Raw genomic sequence first — 20,705 nt, 5'->3', positions numbered from 1 at the left:
AATTAAGGATCGTTTAGCACTTTCAATTTTAATTTCGAGATGTTCTCTAGGCTTGCGTCCCAAAAGAAAAATTTGCTCTAACGCTGTCCTTCCCCCGTTGCAGAAGCCAAATGTATATAGTGTGAATAAGTCATAACTACCAAAAATTATGACAGCCACCAAATAATAAATAAGACAATAAAGCAACAATAAAAGGAACACCAGAATTTACGAAGTTCGGCTAATTTTGCCTACTTCTCAGTCACAACCAATATTTTATTCCACTCCAAAAATACAAGTGAAATAATACTAAAGAAAGAAGATACAAATGCCTTAAGAAGATAAGAAAGCAAATGAGAGGTGTGTTTAAATCCTAAACATTAGGCCTCCTTTTATAGGAAAAAATTCCCATCAAGTTTACTTCCCAACCGATGTGGGATATTGTCATATTCAACAAATCTCCACCTTGGCAAAATTCCACATCTTTAATTCTCTTTCAATAACAAATTTTGGTTGTGTCTTCATCTTCAATCTTCAGTGTTCAACAATGTTGATCAAATCCAAACAATGTTGAAACTTGACCGCAGTCACCACTTTTGTCAGCATATCAGCAGGATTCTCCGTAGTATGAATTTTCTTCACTGTGACTCCACCTTCTTCTATAATTTCTCGTACGAAATGATACCGAACATCAATGTGCTTCGTCCTTGCATGATAAACTTGGTTCTTCGCCAATTGAATAACACTTTGACTATCACAAAAGATTGTGATACTTTTTTGTTCAACACCAAGCTCCTTTAGCAATCCCTGAAGCCAAATTGCTTCCTTCACAGCTTCTGTAATAGCCATATATTCTGCCTCTGTTGTAGACAAAGCAACTGTTGACTGTAAAGTAGACTTCCAACTAACTGGTGCCTTTGCAAAAGTAAACACATAACTAGTAGTTGATCTTCATTTGTCCAAATCACCCGCAAAATCTGAGTCACAATATCCAACTACAGACTGATTGCCTTCCTGCTAAAAAACTAACCCAACATCTACAGTATTGTGAATATACCGTAGAATCCACTTCACAGCTTGCCAATGCTCCTTTCCTGGATTATGCATATATCTGCTAAATACTCCAACAGCTTGTGAAATGTCAGGTCTCGTACAGACCATTGCATACATCAAGCTACCAACAACATTTGCATATGGTACCCTTGACATATACTCCTGTTCAACTTCATCGTTTGGCGACATAGTAGTACTTAGCTTAAAATGAGGAGCAAGTGGAGTACTAACTGGCTTAGTCTTTTCATCTATGCCAAAACATTGTAGTACTCTTTTCAAATATTCTTTCTGAGATAAACAGAGTTTCTTTGAACGTCTATCTCTTATTATCTCCATGACAAGAATTTTCTTTGCCTCACCCAGATCCTTCATCTCAAACTCCTTCTTCAATTGAATCTTCAACTTATCAATTTCTTTCAAATTCTTGGAAGCTATCAACATATCATCAACATATAAGAGAATATATACAAAGGAACCATCTTTAAGCTTGCACAAATACACACAATGATCGTACTTGTTCCTCTTGTACCCTTGCCGCAACATAAACTCGTCAAATCGCTTGTACCATTGTCTAGAAGATTGTTTCAATTCGTAGAACGATTTTTCAAGTTTGCACACCATATTTTCTTTTCCAGCAACTTTGAATCCTTCTGGCTGAGTCATGTAGATTTCCTCCTCCAAGTTTTCATGTAAAAACGCAGTTTTTATATCCATCTGAACTAGTTCCAAATTCAATTGTGCTACCAAAGCCAACATAATTCTAATGGAGGAATGTTTTACAACTGGAGAAAACACTTCATTGTAATCAATTCCCTCCTTTTGAGCATATCCTTTGTCCACCAATCTTGCTTTTTAGCGAACATCTACTTGGTTAGGAAATCCTTCCTTCTTTGCAAATACCAATTTGCACCCAATTGCTTTCTTTCCCTTCGGGAGATTGGCCAATCTCCATGTATGATTCTGATGAAGGGACTGTATTTCATCATTCATGGCAATCCTCCACTTATCTTCTTCTGAACTTTGGACTGCGTCTTTATAAGTGGTAGGAACATCATCAGCTACAATTGAGGTTGCACAAGCAACTGTCTCTATGAGACGAACAGGTTTCGTTATTGTTCTTTTTGGCCTGCTGGTTGCTATTGATTCAAGTTGTTGTTGAGGTTCCTGAGTTGGAATCTCCTCTACTGGCTCTCCTTCCAGAGGGTAATCTTCATTTGTTTCCTCCTCTGCTTCTTGTGTAGGAAAAATAAATTTTCCCTCAAACTCCACCTGCTTAGAAGCACCTTCATTTTGTTTGGTATCTTCTGTTACCTTATTTACCATAGCAGATTCATCAAAGGTAACATCCCTGCTGAATATTACTTTCTTTGTCATAGGACACCATAAGCGATATCCTTTGACTCCAGAAGTAATTCCCATAAAAATAGCCTTCTTTGCCCTTGGATCCAATTTTGACTCTGTCACATGATAATATGCAGTTGAGCCAAACACGTGCAAAAAGTCATAATCTACAGCAGGCTTTCCGTACCATTTTTCAAATGGTGTCTTGCCATCAACAACAGCAGATGGTAAGCGATTAATGAGGTGACATGCATATGTAACTGCCTCAGCCCAAAATTCTTTGCCCAAGCCAGCATTGGACAACATACACCGTACCTTCTCCAGCAAGGTCCGGTTCATACGTTCTGCCACTCCATTCTGTTGTGGTGTATGTCTGACAGTGAAGTGTCGGACGATGCCATCATTTTCACAGACCTTATTGAAATGATCATTTTTGTATTCACCTCCATTGTCTGTGCGAATACACTTGATCCTCTTGCCTGTTTGATTCTCCACCATCGTCTTCCATTTGAGAAAAATTCCCAACACTTCATCTTTGCTCTTCATTGTATACACCCATACTCTTCGGGAAAAATCATCAACAAAGGTTACAAAATAGTGTTTCCCACCCAATGAAGGTGTTTTGGAAGGACCCCAAACATCAGAGTGTACATAATCCAAAATGCCTTTAGTATTATGGATCGCTGTACCAAATTTAACCCTTGTCTGTTTCCCTTTGACACAATGCTCACAAAACTCCAAGTTGCAAGCCTTTACTCCTTTTAACAATCCTTGATCTGATAGAGTTTTCAAGGATTTTCCTCCAGCATGTCCCAAGCGCATGTGCCATAGCTTGGTTGCTTCTGCCTCTTTGTCGTCACTGGATGTCACTGTCGCTGTCCCAATAACTGTACTGCCACGATAGCGGTACATATTATTATTCTTCCGATTAGCCTTCATTACCACTAGTGCACCGGAGCATACTCTCATCACTCCATTTTCTGCAATGATTTTGAACCCTTTTGATTCTAGGGCTCCCACAGAGATGAGATTCTTCTTCAAATCCGGTACATATCGAACATCTATCAATGTTCTGATCATTCCATCATGGTTCCTTAATCGTATTGAACCAATGCCATATGAGGTAAGAGGGCTGTTATCCGCTGTGTGGATGACTCCATATTCTCCTTCTTGAAATTCCATGAACCAGTCCCTGTTGGGACACATATGATAGCTACAAGCCGAGTCCATCAACCATATGTCTGATGATGTTGATGACTCTGTTGTAACTAATGAGAAGTCTGAATCATCACAATCAGCTACATTTGAATCCATAATGGCCTTTCCATTGTTATGTTTGGCCTTATTCTTCAACTTCGGACAGTCTTTCTTCCAGTGCCCTTTTTCTCGACAAAAGGCACATTCATCTTTGCTGGGTCTGGATCTTGACTTGGATCTTCCCTTCTTTGTCCTCGTTTGATTTTGAGGACGACCCCTCACAAATAGTGCTTCTCCTTCTCCGCCCTTCTGTTTTTCTCGCTTTCTTTGTTCATAGCTGTACAAAGCCGAACAAACTTCTCTGAGAGAAACTTCGTCATTTCCATGGAGTAGAGTAGTTTCAAGGTGCTCGTACTCATCAGGAAGTGACGCCAACAACATCAAGGCCAAGTCACCATCATCATAAGTTGTATCCATATTTTGCAAATCTGTGACCAACTTATTGAAACTGGTGATATGTTCATTCATCGTGGTACCAGGAACATAGGTGAAGTGAAACAGTCTCTTCTTCATGTACAATTTATTTTGACTGTTTTTCTTCAAAAATTTATCCTCTAGTGCTTTCCATAATTTACTTGCAGAAGTTTCCTTTGTGTATGGATATTTCTGCTCTCTAGCAAGGAAGGATCGAATGGTACCGCAAGCAACACGGTTGATAATTTTCCAATCTTCTTCTCCAATAACATCTGGTCTCTTTTCTTCAATGGCAAGATCTAGCCCTTGTTGAAAAAGGACATCTAGAACCTCGCCTTGCCACATCCCAAAATGCCCGGACCCGTCAAAAATTTCTACCGCAAATTTCGCATTTGACACAATTCTTGTCATAAGCGAAGATGCCAATGATGACGTATTGTTGACACTTGATGTAGATTCTTCTTGTTTATTGTCTCCCATATTTGACACAAATATTATTTAATAGCTGACGACACAAATCAAGATTATTTCCTTTCTGATGTAGAAGATCAGACTAAGCTGCAACCACAGAGCATACTCAGACAGAACCTTGACTCAGTTACCAAGATAAATCTTTTCTGATGTGGAAGATCAGACTAATGCTGCAACCACAGAGCATACTTAGACAGTACCTTGGCTCTGATACCAATTGTTGCGGAAGCCAAATGTATATAGTGTGAATAAGTCACAACTACTATACCAAAAATTATGACAGCCACCAAATAATAAATAAGACAATAAAGCAACAATAAAAGGAACACCAGAATTTACGAGGTTCGGCTAATTTTGCCTACTCCTCAAACACAACTAATATTTTATTCTACTCCAAAAATACAAGTGAAATAATATTAAAGAAAGAAGATACAAATGCCTTAAGAAGATAAGAAGGCAAATAAGAGGTATATTTAAATCCTAAACATTAGGCCTCCTTTTATAGGAAAAAATTCCCACCAAGTTTACTTCCCAACCGATGTGGGATATTGTCATATTCAACACCCCCAACCAAGATCGTCCTGGTGCGTTTTTACTATGCTCTGCCCCTGGACTCGCCCAAAAAACACCCTTTAAAACACAAGTAGTCAAACTTGAAGGAATGTACTCATTCTCCATCTCTTTAAACTACCAATCTATCTCGTTACAAAAATAGAATAACTTGTATCGCTTGATCATCAATTTTGGTTCAAATATGTATTAGATTAACATATTTAATGCTCTAAGAAATATTTATTACTCCATAAGAATATATGGGTGGAAGAATTAACCTTAATCTAAGGAAAAGCGTTAAGAAAAAGTGGATATACTAAAATTTTGAATGATATACAGTGTTTTTTTAAATTTTTTAGCTAGCCAATTTTTTCATAGTCTATTTAGTTTCCTAATCAGCTTAGGATAGTAGAAATTGGAATTACGTAGTAGGTTTAGGTTTAGGTTTAGGATTACTTCTTGGGAGTTAATTCACGAAAGACCCTAGAGACCTCTTCTAAACCATTTTGGTTTTGGTTCAAAGATAAGCCGTCCCTTGCAGCTATAAATATAACATTTACGTAGAAGAAGAAATCATCAAATATTACAAACCTTGATCTTTCTTTCTTTCTTTCAATCATATTTGAACGAACCCAAAGAAAGAAGAAGAAAAGAGTAGAGTACTCTGTGTGTGTGTGTGAATTAACAATGGACGTGGAAAGTGGAGATAATGAATCAACAGAATATGCATTCAAGGATAAAGAAGTACCACCGTGGAAGAAGCAAATAACGTTGAGGTCAATGGTGACTGGCTTGATCCTGAGCGTTGTGTTCAACTTCATTGTTTGCAAACTGAATCTCACGACTGGTGTTATCCCTTCTCTTAACGTGGCCGCGGGGCTCTTGGGGTTCGCCATGATTAGGTCATGGACGGCTGTTATCGAGAAGTTTGGAAAATTGAAGCAGCCTTTTACTAGGCAAGAGAATACCGTCATCCAGACGTGCGTTGTTGCTTCTTCTGGCATTGCTTTTAGCAGCGGGACAGCAAGTTATATGTTAGGAATGAGTCCATTCATAGCAGCTCAGGCTGATGCAGGAAATACCCCAAATAATACTATGAAGCTTGATATTAGTTGGATGCTTCCCTTTCTTCTTGTTGTCAGCTTTGCTGGTCTCTTCTCAATTGTGGCACTAAGAAAGTTGATGATTATCAAGTACAAGTTGACATATCCGAGTGGAACTGCGACTGCATACCTTATCAACTGTTTCCACACTCCTAAAGGAGCAAAGCTGGCCAAGAAACAAGTTGGTTCCTTGTTCAAATCCTTTAGCTTCAGCTTTATATTTGGGGCTGTTCAGTGGATATTTGCACGTGAAGATGGCTGCGGATTTGGTAGCTTGCCTACATTTGGTTTCAAAGCCTATGCCAAAAGGTTCTATTTTGATTTCTCCTCAACATATGTTGGAGTTGGTATGCTCTGCCCCTACATGGTCAATGTTTCGTTGCTAATTGGTGCCATTATATCATGGGCTATTATGTGGCCAATGATTGAAGCGAAGAAAGGCGACTGGTACTCTGACCACTTATCCGCATCAAGTCTTCATGGTATCCAAGGATATAGGGTATTTATCGCAATTGCCATGATGCTTGGAGATGGTCTATTCCATTTTGCTTACATGGTTGTCGTCACAGCCTTAAGTTTCAAAAAGAGGAAATCATCAGGAGAGGAAGATTATTCAGGTGAAGAGTCCTCAGAAGACTATGACACGAAGAGACAAAACGAGTACTTCTTGAAAGAAGAGATCCCCATCTGGGCAGCCATTGGCGGATACGTTGGTATTGCAGTCATATCTATCATTGTGGTGCCAATTATCTTCCACTCTCTCAAATGGTATCACATTCTCGTTGCCTATGTAATTGCTCCAGTTTTGGCCTTCTGCAATTCTTATGGAAGTGGCCTCACTGATTGGTCCTTGGCCTCAAATTACGGGAAAATTGCAATCCTTACATTTAGTTATTGGGTTGGTTTGCAAAACGGTGGAGTGATTGCTGGCCTTGCTTCATGTGGATTGGTGATGAGCATACTCGACACAGCTGCTGGCTTGATGGGAGATTTCAAGACTGGTTACTTAACGCTTACATCGCCGCGTTCCATGTTCTTTAGCCAAGTCATTGGAACTGCCATGGGCTGTGTGATAACACCACTAGTCTTCTGGATTTTCCACAGTGCCTATAAATTGGGTGATCCAGAAGGTTCATACCCTGCACCTTATGCATTGATGTATCGTGGAATCGCGCTACTTGGAGTGGAAGGTTTTGGAAGTCTTCCCAAGCATTGCCTCAGGCTCTCTATTTGGTTCTTTGTGACTGCTATTGTGATCAATATACTGACTCAGCTGCTGAAAAAATTCGAGACCAAGTATAGGATTTATCGGTTCGTCCCAAGTCCAATGTGCATGGCTATACCATTTTACCTTGGAGGGTACTTTGCCATTGACATGTGTATTGGGTCATTGATTCTATTCTTTTGGGAAAAGGTGAACAAGCAGCAAGCTAAAGATTTTGGACCTGCAGTGGCTTCTGGTCTCATATGTGGTGAATCCTTGTGGGGAATTCCAGCATCTGTTCTTGCTCTAGCTGGTGTCAAAGCTCCATTTTGCATGAAAGTTCATCACTGATTTTAGTCCCACATTCCTCCTCCTGATCATATAATCGTTGTACAAATTAAGCTTTTTTGTCTCCCTTTGTCTAAGTTTTTAGTCTTTTAGTTATTTTAGTCTTCTTCGCGTCACATGTTTTAAGTTGTCTGTTTTATTGTAGTAGTAGAATTAATACAAGTTGTATTTCTGTACTTGTCATTTGTTGGTACCAGCTACTAATGGATTATGATTTTAGTTAGTAACGTCAATGTATTGCGTCGTTTCTTTCTTCTTTTAATTAAGATTTTTCCTCCTGCAAAAAATGATCAGTGGTCTGGTTTTTAGCCATGTTGGTGACCATCAGAGAGTCTGATTCTAGTACTATTATATTGTTGACACACCAGTCAAATGCCTATTATTAAAGCTGGTCTTGCTTCTGCTTCAATATAATACTGCTGTTACACTGTACACGGCAAGTAAATGCCATAATAAAATTAATTGCATTGCAGAATAGTTGGAGAAATGTCCATCTTTAGTTGGATTCCAGATGATAAAATCTGGTAGATTCTAACTTCCTATCTCTATATTACCAATGTATTGGATTGGACTATATACGTTCTCTGGAACAAAGTCCCTAAGCGCGCTTGTGCTGTTAATAAACGACATTGGCCAAAAGTGTTATGGCCAGTTCTTATTTTTTTTTTTTTTTTTTTGTAATTATGAATTTTCATTACCAGGAAAATATTTACAAATTGTTTCAAAACCTCTGAAGTTGGACATCAGCCCCAACTTCAGTATACTTCATTTTCTTCTAAGCAAACAAAGATAAAAGCTATACATTATGCTGTATCCTCTAATCCCTCTAGCTAGGGTAGTAATCTAGCTGCTTCAACACTTGCGCCAATTTCTTCCTCATTCTCCCTTATGTCTTGAATAATCTACCTCACTATAACTGCTGCTGGCCTTGTTTTCTATTGGAAAATTTTGCTATTCCTATCTAACCACGCATAGTACACACTACCTGCTAGGGCCATGCGATATATTTCTGCTCGGGCACTGTTGCCAGATGCATTTTTTTGAGCCCATTCATCTTCTTCTTTCCATCCCATAGCTTGTCTCTGAATTCCCTGCCAGTCGAGTATTTGTTGCCAGATGCTATCAAGATAGTGTATAACAAGATGAGAGACAAACATCCTAAAGTGCAATGGAGGAAACTGATCTGTAATAACCATGGTTGTCCTAAATGGTTGTTCATATTGTATTTGCCTATTTGTTACAATGGTGCTTTCGTCGAGAGTCGAACTCAAAGGCAATTAAAGGGGAAAAACATCCACTACTCCTATATGAAAGTTTTGTTGTTCTATATGCAAATTATCCTATTCTTAGTATTGAGATGATTGGTTGGGAGCTCCCCAGTCCCACTATTCTTGACCCAAACCTTGAGGACAATATTCTTTTTTAGAACGGAGGAATTGTTATGAATTCCATTGGCCAAAAGACTAAGGGCGTTGATAACGCCCAACTATGTCTTATAAAAAAGACTAAGCGGTCGTTGCAAATATAATCCGGTTTACAAGTCCGGAGTCGAATCCCACAGAGAACTAAGGTTTAGCTACAACTGTTCACTATCACCAAGAAGACAAGCTTGAGCAATTCCTAACTTATAGATATTAAGATTCTTGTATTTAACTAATTAACTAACAAATTAAAATAGTAAATTAACAACTACAGATTCTAAGGGTTAGAGAAAAGATTAAGGAGCTCTAGAGTTATGATTTTTCCAATTGTCGGAATCCTTCCCGCTACGTTTTCTATAAATTTGCCTAAGTATTCTCTACCGATCATGAGCGCTCTGACTGTCGTAACTCTCTCCCGAGTAATTACCATAATTTTCTAGACATATTCTCCCGAATTACGCTAGCTGACATTAAGTATGACTCACTCGGATCGCACCCAAGGTTTCATTATCCCTAATCCCATCTTTAAACCCTTTGTATTGATCCCTCATATACGTTAGGAGTGACGTTGTTTAACAACTACCTAAATATGCACTCTCTCCCGAGTAATATACACTAAATAGGCACAGTCGATTGAGAGCTCTTCAACCAACCACAATAATAACGTAGTTGAACAAATAGAGAAAATACTACGGCAAAACTATATTAACGTAACAGGAAAATTATCCTCCAATAGGTTCCATCAAAACCCTTGATAACAAATTAGCTATTCATAATAGTATGAATAACTACAATACTAGAATTCATAACCAATAATACAAATAGGAAGATGGAATTGAAAAACTCGTAGAAGAATTCTCCGCCTTGCTCCTAGTGTGTTCTTGCCTATGTAGGTCTCAAGTGTGTCAAAACTTGATATCCCTCTCTGTCTCTCTAAAATCCGTCAAAAGTGACATTTTTAGGTCTATTTATTTGTTTAGGACAAGACTTCAATGTGTAGGCCAATCCTAGTCAAGCCGGAAAACAATTCAAACTCGGACTGGGCCTGGCCTTAGGCTTGGCGTTGCCTGGATAACGCCAGCCTAGGCCTGGTGGCTTTAAGCTGGCTTCGCCTAGATAACGCCAGCCTAGGCCTGGCTTTAAGCTGGCTTCGCCTGGATAACGCCTGGCTAGGCCTGGCTTTAAGCTGGCCTCCCCTGGATAATGCCTGATCGAGCTGGCTTTTGCTAGACATCTCCTTTTCACCGTTCTCGATCGCACTTTCGATGTTTAAGCATCCCTTTAGCTCTACTTTCATTTACGATGCACCTACACGTAAAATAGCCTCCATTACGCTCAAACAAAGTGTATTTTAACATTAAAGCATGTAAAATGCAAAGCATATAATATGCAAAAACCATGAATTATAGCCACACATCAATACCCCACACTTAAATATTTGCTCGTCCTCAAGCAATCAAGCTACACTTATGGACACAACCTATTAAACAATTCCCTTAATTTATTATACTAAGAATCTTTAAAATAGACTAAGCATAAGGGTGTAACATCTTCACCTCAAGATTTGACTCACAAGTACCATGTGTTATTCACCACTCAGCCACTTACTCTAACATAGAGGTCAATGACATTACCTTTTCATCATGAATCACGTTCCCTCACAAAAAAAGAATAGTTCCACATACAATAAAATTTAAGAACATTTAGGAACTCAAGATAGAAAGAATTCACTCACTCTCAGAAATAACATTCATATGCTCAAAAGATGCACCATAGGCTTGCCCGTAGTGTACTACTCTACTAATCGAGCCCATTTAGTCTAGGATCAAGTAGGACATTAATTGATTGTAATGTAGGCTACGGGTCGAGTAGGATACATTTGGATATAAGAGTGACTACACCTCCCTAAGAACTTTAATACATATACTTTAACATTCAAACCCCATACTTATGTCAAACCATGACTCCACCTTCACATCAATGTACATCAACTCCTCAGTTGTTTAAGCACAATTATATCAAGAGTTACCACTTATCAATGAATATCTGCACACAATACAACTATTTTTTTCTTTTTTCAATTCAAGTAGCTCTTGCTCTTTCAAATAAGTGCACCTTTCTCCTTATTTCATTAGTTCCACTCAAAAGCCAAACTAGCTACCCCACACTTTAACTTTTACATAAATCATCACAATTCAAGTGCTCATGAGAGGTTAAAAGGTTCAAGTAGATGGTTAATTCAAACAATTGGGTAAGGCTGTAATGTGGTTGCCAAAAAAAAGGATTACAGACTCAAAGGAGTTAACTACGATACATAATAATTAAGCGGGTAAAATATACATATCTGGCTCAACAAAAAAACGCATATATTACTTCCAAGACTGAATAAAACTACTATTTCGCTTTGCAAACACACGGGGCAAGTTCTAGGCATCAAATGCAATGCACAAAATAACACCCAAACCTCACACACACATGACACATAACTCACTCAGAGTTGGATTCATCAAGACACTCTAGTCAAAGCAGTTAAACAAATTAAGGTCATATAATTTAAGGCACTTTTACAAGAGTCAAAAACTGAGCTTAAACGTCACAACCAAAGTACTCACTATTCTCAAAGCATAACAAAATCAAGAGATATCGTTGCAGTTCAATTCATCTCACACTAGCTCCTACTACCTAAAAAAACTAACTATGCTCGGTTCAAACAAAACCCTTGAAAAAGAATCGTGGCACAAAGAAAAACCAAGGGGGAATTACTACACTACCTACAAAGAAAATCTTTTAATCCTTTTTTTAGACTTAAATCCCTCAAGAAAATTGTCTAGGATATTCATCGTTGGGAAAAATCCAATCTTTTTTTTTCATTTTTCTAAAAGATAAAAAATATTCAATTAAACTAACACAACTAAAATAGCATAGAAAGTCACCCAGACAATCTCCTCACCCTATACTTAAAATTGTGCATTGTCCCCAATGCACACCATACTAATAAGAGGGTAAAAGAAAATCCCTGGTAGGCCAAAAGCCGAAGCACTAACAGCTCATAGGGTACTCAGACTTCTCCCAGGCTTGATCCTTCGTCCGGGTACCTCACACTTAGTTCCAACCATCTGGTTTACTATTCCATCCTTCCAATAGCTTTGCTTTCCATGCTCCTAGAAAATAAAAAATCGACACTACAAAAATAATACAATAATAAAAATAATATTATAATAATAAAAATAAAAAAATAAAAGAAAGCAGTAAAGCCGGGTTGCCTCCCAAAAAGCGCTTGATTTAACGTCGCGGCACGACGTGAATCACTTTCTGCCTCCATTTTGGACTTATGAATTGGACCCCAAGTTTTGCTTCTGCTCTATGATCATGCTCCTGGGGTGGTAGAACGAATCTGACTGGCCCAATAAAACAATGTAGTATTCTGCACTTCTTGGCCTTTGGATGAGATGTGTATTCCCGACTTTCTAGCACGAAGAATTCCAGAATGTGGGCATCTTGTTCCTTACTCCTTGACTCCTCAAGTTTCTCGGACGACTCTATTTCCATATCATCATCCAAACGCAATGTGAAAAAAATGTTTGAAGTATGGACCAAAGCGCTCAACTACATAAACATTGGGATTGTCAACATCCTCAACACTAAGGACACTAGAGTCAACTAAATATGTATCCCCAATATCCTTGGTTGATTATAGTATCTCTTCTACAACATCGGCATCCTCAAAATCTAGTTCGATTTATTGTTGGTGTTCTACTCTGGCCTTCTCCTCTAGCTCATCCCCGTATTTTTTTAAATCCTCCAGTGTAATGGCAATTTCTACAGCCAATTCATACTCATACTGGCTGCTATCCACAATGTCAACTTGTTGCGCTTTACAAGGTTCAATTAATTTATTCGCTTGAGCCTCTAAGTTGTGAATAGTTGCCTTTTGCCTTTGTATCTGCCGTGGTTTCTCATCATATTGTTCCATATGACACTTTAATATATCTTTGACTTCCTTTAAGTCAGCTTCCCTAGGTTCTTTGTTCCTGTTATCCTCACAAGAAAAAGTAGAACCATCATAGTAAGGGGTTGGGGAAAGATAAGAAATATAAGCACAACCATGAAAGTGACCATCTTGACCACCACATATATCACACACATTCCGCACATAAGATTGAGTTGGTGTACATAACTCGCTCTCGGGAATATTTTGATAATTTTGCCCTGGGTGATTTCCTCCATGATATGCATAAGGAGGATCAAAAGTAGAATTCCCAACATCAAAACTCTCATAATTCCAAGATTCCATGTTTCTCAAGTCAAAAATAAAAAATAAACAAACAATAATCAAATACAAGAAAATAAAAATAAAAGTTCAAACTTGCAACCTAGAAATATGAGCACCTACAACTATACAGTTAGTTCCCCGTCAACGACGCCAAAATTTGATCACGCCAACTATGCCTTTTAAAAAGGACTAAGCGATCGTTGCAAATATAATCCGGTTTACAAGTCCGGAGTCGAATCCCACAGAGAACTAAGGTTTAACTACAACTGTTCACTATCACCAATAAGACAAGCTTGAACAATTCCTAACTTATAGATATTAAGATTCTTGTGTTTAACTAATTAACTAACAAATTAAAATAGTAAATTAACAACTACAGATACTAAGGGTTAGAGAAAAGATTAAGGAGCTCTAGAGTTATGATTTTCCCAATTGTCGGAATCCTTCCCGCTATGTTTTCTATAAATTTGCCTAAGTATTCTCTACCGATCATGAGCGCTCTGACTGTCGTAACTCTCTCCCGAGTAATTACCACAATTTACTAGATATATTCTCCCAAATTACGCTAGTTGGCATTAAGTACGGCTCACTCGGATCGCACCCAAGGTTTCGTTATCCCTAATCCCACCTTTAAACCCTTTGTATTGATCCCTCATATACGTTAGGAGTGACGTTGTTTAACAACTACTTGAATATGCACTCTCTCACGAGTAATACACAATAAATAGGCATAGTCGATTAAGAGCTCTTCAACCAACCACAATAATAACGTAGTTGAACAAATAGAGAAAATACTACGGCAAAACTATATTAACGTAACAGGAAAATCATCCTCCAATAGGTTCCATCAAAACCTTAGATAACAAATTAGCTATTCATAATAGTATGCATAACTACAATACTAGAATTCATAACTAATAATACAAATAGGAAGATGGAATTGAAAAACTCGTAGAAGAATTCTCCGCCTTGCTCCTAGTGTGTTCTTGCCTATGTAGGTCTCAAGTGTGTCAAAACTCGATATCTCTCTCCATCTCTCTAAAATTTGTCAAAAATGACGTTTTTAGGTCTATTTATATGTTTAGTACAAGACTTAAACGTGTAAGCCAACTCCTAGTCAAGCCGGAAAATAATTAAAACCTTCAAAACTCGAACTGGGCCTGGCCTTAGGCCTGGCATCGCCTGGATAACGCCAGCCTAGGCATGGCTTTAAGCTGGCTTCGCCTAGATAATGCCATCCTAGGCCTGGCTTTAAGATGGCTTCACCTGGATAACGCCTGGTTAGGCCTGGATTTAAGCTGGCTTCGCCTGGATAAAGCTTGGTCGAGCTAGCTTTTGCCCGACTTCTCCTTTTCACCGTTCTCGAGCGCACTTTTGACGTTTAAGCATCCATTTAGCTCTACTTTCAGTTCTGATGCACCTATACATAAAATAGTCTCCATTACGCTCAAACAGAGTGTATTTTAATATTAAAGCATGTAAAACACAAAGCATATAATGTGCAAAAACCATGAATTATAGCTACACATCAGGCGTGTTTAAAATATTTGAGAACTTTGTGTGGAACCGGGGCAAGGGAGTCCATGTGCAACATGAGCAATTAAAAAGGGAATCAAGTGTTGCAGAAGGGCTATGCAAATTATGTTGAAGCTTCGGCTCACTCTGAAATTCTCACCTCCTTTTCTTGAGTGTTCGTATCCTCTCATCTCCATTATCTAAGTCCGAGCTTCTCATCACCATTCTTATCTTTATCTTTAGTTACTTGTTATTTCAGTTATTTCTATTTGTAATTTAGTAGTTTGAGTGTTGCAATTACTATATATCCCAAAGTTGTAATCGTGTTCTAGTTCTTATTAATATAGCGGGGAGTTTGTTTATTTGCTACATGCGTGCAAATTCCACTTTCCATTATATATGAACTCCTGAAAGTACAACTACTATATAACAATAACACTAACAATAAATCTAGTGCAATCCTACACGTAGGGTCTGAGGAAGGTAATGTACGCAAACCTTACCCTTACCTTATGAAGAAAGAAATGTTAAATTCTTATAGACTCCCAGCTCAAGAAAAGTGAAACAACTACTATATATTACCTTCATCGATCTTCTATAACATATTAGGTTCAACCTTGTCTCTTATCTGAAGCATTTCTTTCCAAGTATAAGAGTCTCCTGAAGCCCACTTCTTGATTTTTGGGATGAGATCTTATGCAATATTTGGCTCTTAGAAATTCAGACCAAAGTAAAAGTTGGGATCTAAATCTCCACCACCTTTTCTCTAAGATTAATTAGTAATGAGCTCATCTTTTTGAAGTCCAATTAGATTAGCTAGCCAAAATAAAGTTGAAATTAATTTTAATCCATGTTGGACTTAAACAATTCATCTTGATTTGAGTTTGGCATTTCTTGAATTTAGAAATTTATTCAAATTTAATATGGACTTTAATTTCATAATATCATATGTCTACAATACCATGTAGATAACACTTGAGTCTCACTATTCTTGTATGCAGAGTTAATTCTCGGAGAATAAGTCTCCAAAATTGTCACTTCTAAGGACTTCTCATGACAAAATAATTACACGGCTTTCCCACTCTGTTTTAAAAGATAGAATTGGGACTCACTTGGGGCTCACCTTGGGACGGAGCACTCGTAAAACGCCCCTAGACTCATGTTATTACAATTTTTAAATATTGGTTTGCAAATCAAATAAAGTATAATTATATATGCTTTTGTTCACAATGATCTGATCACTTTCTAGCATGTTTCTTGTAATTCGATAGTTACTCTGCACTCTAGTTTTGATAATTTTGTGCCTTAACTTGAAGCCACTTAATTAGTTAACCTTGAAACAGACTGAAAGTAGTCTTCCAGTCTAAGATGACCATGCACTACAAATATAGACAGCCCTGAGAAGTTAATATCATTAGAAAAATATTTAGGTCTTAATTGATCACGGGCGATGTACACAAATAGCCACTAATAGCACCTGTCTTTATTTTAAAGCCAGTATTTTAAATGTCTTTAGGCTTTAGCCACTGATTTAATAAACTTATATCTGACTGAACGAAAATACCCTTCTGCTATAACTTATACCTACGCTTTTATTAACAATCATCAGCAGCAGCAGCGCACATAACTACTTCACTGTGATCATCGAAATTGCAAAAGATTCTCTTCCGATTTCAAACTATAGAATTCAACCTTCTCGTCAAAAAATTGACATAAATTTATAGTAAATTATACTTTTATGTGTTTCTATTGATTTTTATTTCGACATAGTTATACTTTTTCCGATTTCTATTGATTTTTATACAGTAAATAGAAATTTGATTTTTTTTTGAATTTCTGGATTGATAAGGTTAAGGACATCACGTCCTGTGATAATTCTATAAAAATTGAGCACATAATATTAAGGACATAGTGTCCTGATTTTGCAAATTGAATTGAAAAAGTTAAGGACACAATGTCCTTAACTTTGTTGTTGTTCTTCTGTATATTAAGGACATATTGCCATAGTTTTGCAAATTGTTTTGAAAAAGTTAAAGTCACTTGCTCCTGAAGTTTGAGTTTCAAGTTGAAAAGTTCAAGACACTTGGTCCTGAACTTTGACTTACATGTTCAATATTTAAGGACACTTGGTCCTTAACTTACAATTATACGTTAAAAAGTTAAGGACATGTAGTCCTTAACTTCAAGTTTCAAGTTCAATAGTTAAGGACACTTCGTCCTGAACTTTGACTTGCATGTTGAATAGTTAAGGACAATTGGTCCTTAACTTAGAGTTCCAAGTTAAAAAGTTAAGGACAAGGAGTCCTTAACTTCAAGTTTCAAGTTCAAAAGTTAAGGACACTTGGTCCTTAACTTTGGGTTTCAAGTTCAAAAGTTAAGGACAGGAATCCTTAAGTTTGACTTGCAGGTTCAAAAGTTAAGGACATACAGTCCTTAAGTTTGAATTACATGTTCAAAAGTTAAAGACATACAATCCTTAACTTTGAATTTCAAGTTCAGAAGTTAAGGACACTTGTTCCTTAACTTGGTCTTGAACTTACAGTACATGTTCTTAATTATACAAGGATTGCTCTATAAAATATGTCTTGAGATTCCGATTCTCTCGACTTGCAGGATGGAAACAATATGCATTATAGTTGCTTTTAATGGTAGATGGACTGAAGACTATAAGTATCTTGATTATCAAACAAAGCTTGTTCTAGTACCTGAGGCAATTCGGTTTCAAGATTTCATTAAACAGATCTTTGAAGTTATTGAATTAGATAAAGATAAGTTTGAAGCAGTGATATGGTTTGATATCAACCTTGGAACAAGCAAGGGAATGCTTGTATCCAAAGATTTAGATCTTCACACATGTATAGAGTTACTAAAAACTCATTCACTCTTCAAGGGCTGTCATTTCATTGTTGATATTTCGGAAAGAGTTTTTGGATCAACAAGTAACTTTGAACATGTCAACGGAGAAACTCAACATGACAATCAAAACAAATGCCAACAGATAATGGAAATAGATATGGTTGAAGCTCAACCAATAACTGAAGAGGTGCTTCAAACATTTGATTCTATTCAAGTAGAAGAACAAAGCATTATAGAGATTGACAACGAACAAGCTTTGGGCATTCAAGTCTTAGAGAGTACACCGATAATCGAAGAAGTTGCTGAAAAAAACCTCTACTCAACTAACTAGACGAATATCAAATGTGAAACAAAAAGAATCCCCAACTACGATATTAAGAGAAAATGCTTCGTTGGATGAAATAAAAGTGGGATCAGTATTTGACAAAAAGAAAAGTATAATTAACTGTTTTTCGAATATAGCAATTAAAGGACATTTTGAATTCAAGGTTGTTAGATCAAGCTCAACAAGATATTCGTTGAAATGCAATGATGATAGGTGTGGGTGGTGTGTGCGTGCTTTCAGAATTAAAGATTCAACACTGTTCAAGATAGTAAAGATTGAGAAAAATCATGACTACTCTGTTAACACTATGAAAGCTGATCAAAGGCATGCAACTTCAAAGTTGATTAGTGGTTACATTATCGACAATCTTCGAGACCCAAGGTTTGAAGTTACACCAGCTTTTGTCATGGTAGAGATGCAAAAATTGCATGGACTAGACATTGGGTATCACAAGGCGTGGCGTGCTATTCAACTTGCTTTCGCTTTAATAAGAGGAACTCCTGAAGAGAATTATGAATTATTGTCTTCATACTTGTATATGGTGAGAAGTAAAAACCCGGGAACATATACTAATATAAAGATAGATGACAACAACAGGTAAACAATCAAAAAAAAAGTTTATTAGTTAGTTTTATAAAATTTAGGACATGCTGTCTTTAACCAGTTAACTTTTGAGCTTGTAACTAGAAGTTCAAGACTGGTTGTCCTTAACTTTTGAACTTATAAGTCAAAGTTAAGGACTGTCTGTCCTTAACTTTTGAACTTTGAACTTTGAACTCAAAGTTAAGGACTGCATGTCCTTAACTTTATAACTTGTAACTCTAAGTTAAGGACTAGATGTCCTGAACTTTTGACCTTGTAAGTCTAACTACAGGACTACTTGTCCTTATTTTTTGGCCTTGTAATATGAAGTTTAGGACTACCTGTCCTTAACTTCTGTTAACCGTGTTTTTACTGTATTTTCAGGTTTCTTTATATGTTTCATGCATATGGATCATCAATATCTAGTTGGAATCATTGTAGACCAGTGATTGCTATTGATGCAACTTTTTTGAAGTCAAAATTTTGTGGTGTTTTAATGATTTCAGTTTTAAAAGGATGCAAATAACCAAATTTCCCATTAGCCTTTGGAATAGCAGAATCTGAAAATAACAATTCCTATGAATGGTACTTTAGTCAACTTCTCAATGCAACTGGAAGCCGTGAGAATTTAATTTTTATATCAGATAGGCATCAAGCTATTGCATATGGCATTGCAAAGGTATATCCTGAAAGCCATCATGGGATTTGTATCTATCATTTGGAGCAGAACCTAAAGCGAAGGAAAGTAAAAAGTGAGGTCATAAAACTTTTCCAAAGTGCTGCAAGAGTATACATGCACAAAGAATTTGATCTATACATGTCAGATATAGTAAAAGTAGATAAGAAGACTTATGACTACTTGATGGAAGAACCACCGGAAAGGTGGGCACGTTCTTGTAGTCCACGACAAAGATATGACATGGTCACAACAAACATAGTTGAGTCAATGAATTTTGTCCTATTAGAAGCAAGGGAGCTACCTATATTAAGAATGATGTATTTCATTCAAGTGAAGCTACAACGTTGGTTTTATGAAAGAAGAAACGAAGCAGAAAGAACTTTTTATGATGTTTCTTGTTAGGTAGATGAGGAATTGAAGAAAAAGATAGATTTAGCATTTACTTTGAATGTAAGTATTATGTTCTATGTTTACATTATGATTTTAATATAATTTAACATAATGTACTAACGTATAAATTTTCAACATTGAAGGTCTTCTCTGTTGATTCATGGCATTCTAGAGTTGAAGAAGAAAAAATAACTTTCTTGGTGGACTTAAACAAAAGAACATGTGATTGTTTTGAGTATCAATTTGATGAATTACCATGCATACATGCAATTGCAGCTATCGAGAAGAGAAACATCAAGAAGTCCAACTTTTGCTCGCACTGGTACTTAAATGAATCTTGGCTGAAAACATATGAAAGACAAATGCATCATGTAGAACATACTGATTCTTGGATTGTCCCAGAGAGTGTTAAGTCACAAATTGTTAAACCTCCAGATTTCAAAGTACCACCAGGTAGAAGGCAGAAGAAAAGTCATATTCCAGCTACCGAGTCATCAAAAATAACATTCAAATGTGGTCGTTGCAGAAGAATTGGTCATAAAAACAGCTTGTATATATTCTCCGGCAGTCCATCCATTTTCAAGAAAGCATAGAGAATAGTAGATATATCCACTTATGTTTATCGACTCTTTTAAGTTTTTGCTATAAATTGGATTCATTTAGATTATTCTTATTTGAGCAAATGTCTGAATTTTCAAAATTTCTTTCTGCTTACGTTCTTTTTGTTTCTTTTGAGTTCAAAGTTTAAAAGTTAAGGACAAGAGTCCTTAAGTTTGACTTGCAGGTTCAAAAGTTAAGGACAAACAACCCTTAACTTTGAGTTTCAAGTTCAAAAGTTAAGGACATGCAGTCCTTAACTTTGAGTTACAGGTTCAAAAGTTAAGGACAAACAATCCTTAAGTTAAGGACTGTCAGTCCTTAACTTTGAGTTACAGGTTCAAA

The 20,705-nt window shown here is 37.0% G+C and overlaps 2 protein-coding genes across 2 annotated transcripts; both read left to right on the top strand.

Moving 5' to 3' along the window:
- The first annotated feature begins 5,624 nt into the window (after nucleotides 1-5,624).
- LOC104219819 (probable metal-nicotianamine transporter YSL7) lies at nucleotides 5,625-7,955 on the top strand. Its single transcript, XM_009770557.2, has one exon. The coding sequence runs from the start codon at nucleotides 5,755-5,757 to the stop codon at nucleotides 7,723-7,725; it is 1,971 nt and encodes a 656-aa protein (XP_009768859.1). The 5' UTR covers nucleotides 5,625-5,754; the 3' UTR covers nucleotides 7,726-7,955.
- A 9,590-nt stretch (nucleotides 7,956-17,545) lies between these two features.
- On the top strand, nucleotides 17,546-20,356 carry LOC138881349 (uncharacterized). Its single transcript, XM_070161574.1, has 6 exons — nucleotides 17,546-18,065; nucleotides 18,250-18,709; nucleotides 19,079-19,168; nucleotides 19,289-19,703; nucleotides 19,776-19,823; nucleotides 19,907-20,356. Exons 1-6 carry the CDS (start codon nucleotides 17,546-17,548, stop codon nucleotides 20,354-20,356), a joined length of 1,983 nt encoding a protein of 660 aa, XP_070017675.1.
- The last annotated feature ends 349 nt before the right edge of the window (nucleotides 20,357-20,705 follow it).

This window comes from Nicotiana sylvestris, chromosome 11 (assembly GCF_000393655.2).
Source record: "Nicotiana sylvestris chromosome 11, ASM39365v2, whole genome shotgun sequence".
Classification (NCBI taxonomy): domain Eukaryota; kingdom Viridiplantae; phylum Streptophyta; class Magnoliopsida; order Solanales; family Solanaceae; genus Nicotiana; species Nicotiana sylvestris.
The sequence above is the reverse complement of the archived record's forward strand: the minus strand, read 5'-3'. Positions and strand labels throughout refer to the sequence as shown.

Bases quoted from the DNA above. Each gene is read 5' to 3' on its own strand.
- LOC138881349 (XM_070161574.1), top strand. From the start codon at position 17,546: ATGGAAACAATATGCATTATAGTTGCTTTTAATGGTAGATGGACTGAA. The intron at 19,169-19,288 runs GTCAAAATTTTG...ATGGTACTTTAG, and splicing joins ATTGATGCAACTTTTTTGAA to TCAACTTCTCAATGCAACTG. The intron at 19,704-19,775 runs GTGAAGCTACAA...GTTTCTTGTTAG, and splicing joins GAATGATGTATTTCATTCAA to GTAGATGAGGAATTGAAGAA.
- LOC104219819 (XM_009770557.2), top strand. From the start codon at position 5,755: ATGGACGTGGAAAGTGGAGATAATGAATCAACAGAATATGCATTCAAG.